Source organism: Galeopterus variegatus, unplaced genomic scaffold, assembly GCF_000696425.1.
Source record: "Galeopterus variegatus unplaced genomic scaffold, G_variegatus-3.0.2 Scaffold13114, whole genome shotgun sequence".
NCBI classification, from domain to species: Eukaryota; Metazoa; Chordata; class Mammalia; order Dermoptera; family Cynocephalidae; genus Galeopterus; species Galeopterus variegatus.
Window position 1 is genome coordinate 8,681 of NW_007739225.1, and position 2,564 is coordinate 11,244.

Consider the following 2,564-nt stretch of genomic DNA (forward strand, 5'->3'; position numbering starts at 1 on the left):
ATAAAATACTTAGACATAAATCTGACAAAAAAGGGAAGATTTGCACACTGAAAAATATAAACCATTGCTGAGAGAAATTCAGGAAGACCTAAATAAATGGAGAGAGATAATGTGTTCATGGATCAGAAGATTCAATATGAGGATACTTCTAAAAGTTTGTGGAAAAATAGAAGTAAAAGATAACATGAGGGGCTGGATGGTTAGCTCAGCTGTTTAGAGCACAGCCTTATCAACATTCATGGGTTTGGATTCCCATATCGGCCAGCCACCAAAAAAAAAAAAAAAAAAAAAAGGAAAAGAAAGAAAAGAAAGGTTGGGATCCCCTTACTGGTCATCTTTNGTGAAGATAGTCAAGGAGGTGACCTGACAAATATGACTGCAGCAGATTGCAAATGAAGGGCTTTTTTCCATACTGATCTTGTGTAATCCCCTCAATTAGCCTTAGCACAACAGCATGTTTCTATTTAGCTTGCCATACTGGAGGGAGGATGGCAAAATGTAAGCTGCGATGAGTTGTGTAACAAACTGTCACAATAGGGCCCTACGGAAATAAGACTGCAAAAAATGACATACTTCTCACCATACATAAAAATTAACTCAAAATGGATCATAGACCTAAATGTAACTACACAATTTCTAGAAGAAAACATAGGAGATCTTTGTGAGTTTGGATTAGACAATGGGTTCTTAAACAAAGATTTCTTAGGTCAGACACAAAAAGCACAAACCATTCAAGAAAAAATTGCTAAATTAGAGTTCATCAAAATGAAAACATTAAAAATTTTGGCTCTTCGAAGATACTTTAAATAGAATGATAAGCCAAAACCTGAGAGAAGGTGTTTATTAAACACATACCTGAGAAAAAGGACTTGTATCCAGAGTATATAGTAAAGCACTCTTAACACCCAGTAAGAAGATAAATATCCAATCAAAATATGGGAACAGATGTGAACAGACACTTCAGTAAAGATATTTGCACATGAATAGACAATATCATCAGCTGTTAAAGAAATGCAAATTAAAACCACAACGACTACACACCTACTAGTAGAAAGGCTAACATTTTTTAAAACCCTGGAATAGAAGGATCAGGTGAAGATGTGGAGCAACTGCAACTCTCATACACCGCTGGAGGGAATGCAAAATGGTACAGCCACTGTAGGAAACAGTTCAGCCATTTCTTAAGAAGTTAAATATGCACTTAGCATGGGATGCAGCAATCCCACCCCTAGGCATTCACCCCGAAGAACTGAAAATATACGTTCACACAGAGACCTGCATGTGAGTATTTTTAGCAGCTTTATTCATAACTGCCAAAAAATTGGAAACAACCCAAATGTGCATAAACTGATGAATGGATACACAAACTGGTATATCCACACCACTGGAATGCTGCCCAACAATAAAAAGGAATGAACTACAGATAGACGCAACAGCATGGATGATAACATAATCTTAAAAGGATTATGAAGTGAAAGAAGCAAAAGGCCAGAAACTACATGGTTTCATTTACAAGACATTCTGGAAAAAGCAAACCTATAGGGACAGAAATCAGACTGGTGTGGTTGCCAGGGGCTGGTAGTGGGAGGAGAGGATTGACTGCAGAGAGACATGAGGGGACTTTTTGAGGGGAGAGAAATGTTCCATATTGGGAATGTGGTGGTGGTTACATGACATCCATTTGTCAAAACTCATCAAAGTGTACTCTTAAAAAGAGTGAATTTTATTACGTGAAAATTATGCCTCAATAAATCTGTTTAAGAAAACAATAAAACAACCTAAAAACTAAGTGAAAATAAATCTAAGAAAAAAATAACTTACAGTTTTTCCATTTCAAGAGTCATCAGGATAGTGTTCTCAATTGTTGTAAGTGACACTTGTGTTGCTCCCATGTCTCTGGAGGAGAAAACCCAAACATTCATGATAGGAACCCAATACAAAAGTTCTGTACTTAAAAACACATTTCAAGGACATATGAATACTTCAAATTTGGCTTCTCTATAAACAACCTTAAGAGTTTATTGACCATAGATGATAATTCTAGAGAGATCTTATTGAATAAACTTAAGTTTATCTGCATCATTAAACTAATGGCCTTGGGATTGAATAGAGAAACTCTACCTTTTTTTTTTTTTTTCCTTTTTGTCTTTTTTCGTGTCCGGCAACGGATTGCAACCCTCAGTGTCGCGCACGTACCGGACCGGGACCGGCAACGGGATCGCAACCCTCGCTGTTGCACCCTCACCTCGCTCAGCCAGTGAACGGCCGGTCTGTATGTGGGATCGGAACCCTCGGCGGGTGCGCCGCCACGCTCCCAAGCAGCACACTGTAGCAGTGCGCCACCGGGCCGCCCAAACTTTTTTTTTTTTTTTTTAACCATTACCTTACTTCTCATATTGAATTGCATTCACCTGTCTTGATTACACTTTTTTTTCTTTTTTAAATAATGTACAGCTCTTCCTCTTTGCTTTCTGGGATAAATGATATTCCTACATGCGTCTACATGTTCCAGGTCTTTATGTTTTCTTCAACTCTGCTCTCTTCCACTGCTGGCTGTCTTGCAC

At 38.2% G+C, this 2,564-nt stretch overlaps 1 protein-coding gene across 1 annotated transcript in view; it reads right to left on the reverse strand.

Moving 5' to 3' along the window:
• The window catches only part of LOC103581470 (leucine-rich repeat-containing protein 37A2-like), a gene marked incomplete at its 3' end in the record, with an annotated part of 10,565 nt that extends 8,673 nt beyond the window's left edge, over positions 1 to 1,892 (reverse strand). Inside the window, exon 1 of the mRNA XM_008563294.1 lies at positions 1,822 to 1,892. Coding sequence (XP_008561516.1) covers positions 1,822 to 1,892 — 71 coding nt within the window. The remainder of the gene's footprint in view (positions 1 to 1,821) is intronic.
• Positions 1,893 to 2,564: the final 672 nt, after the last annotated feature.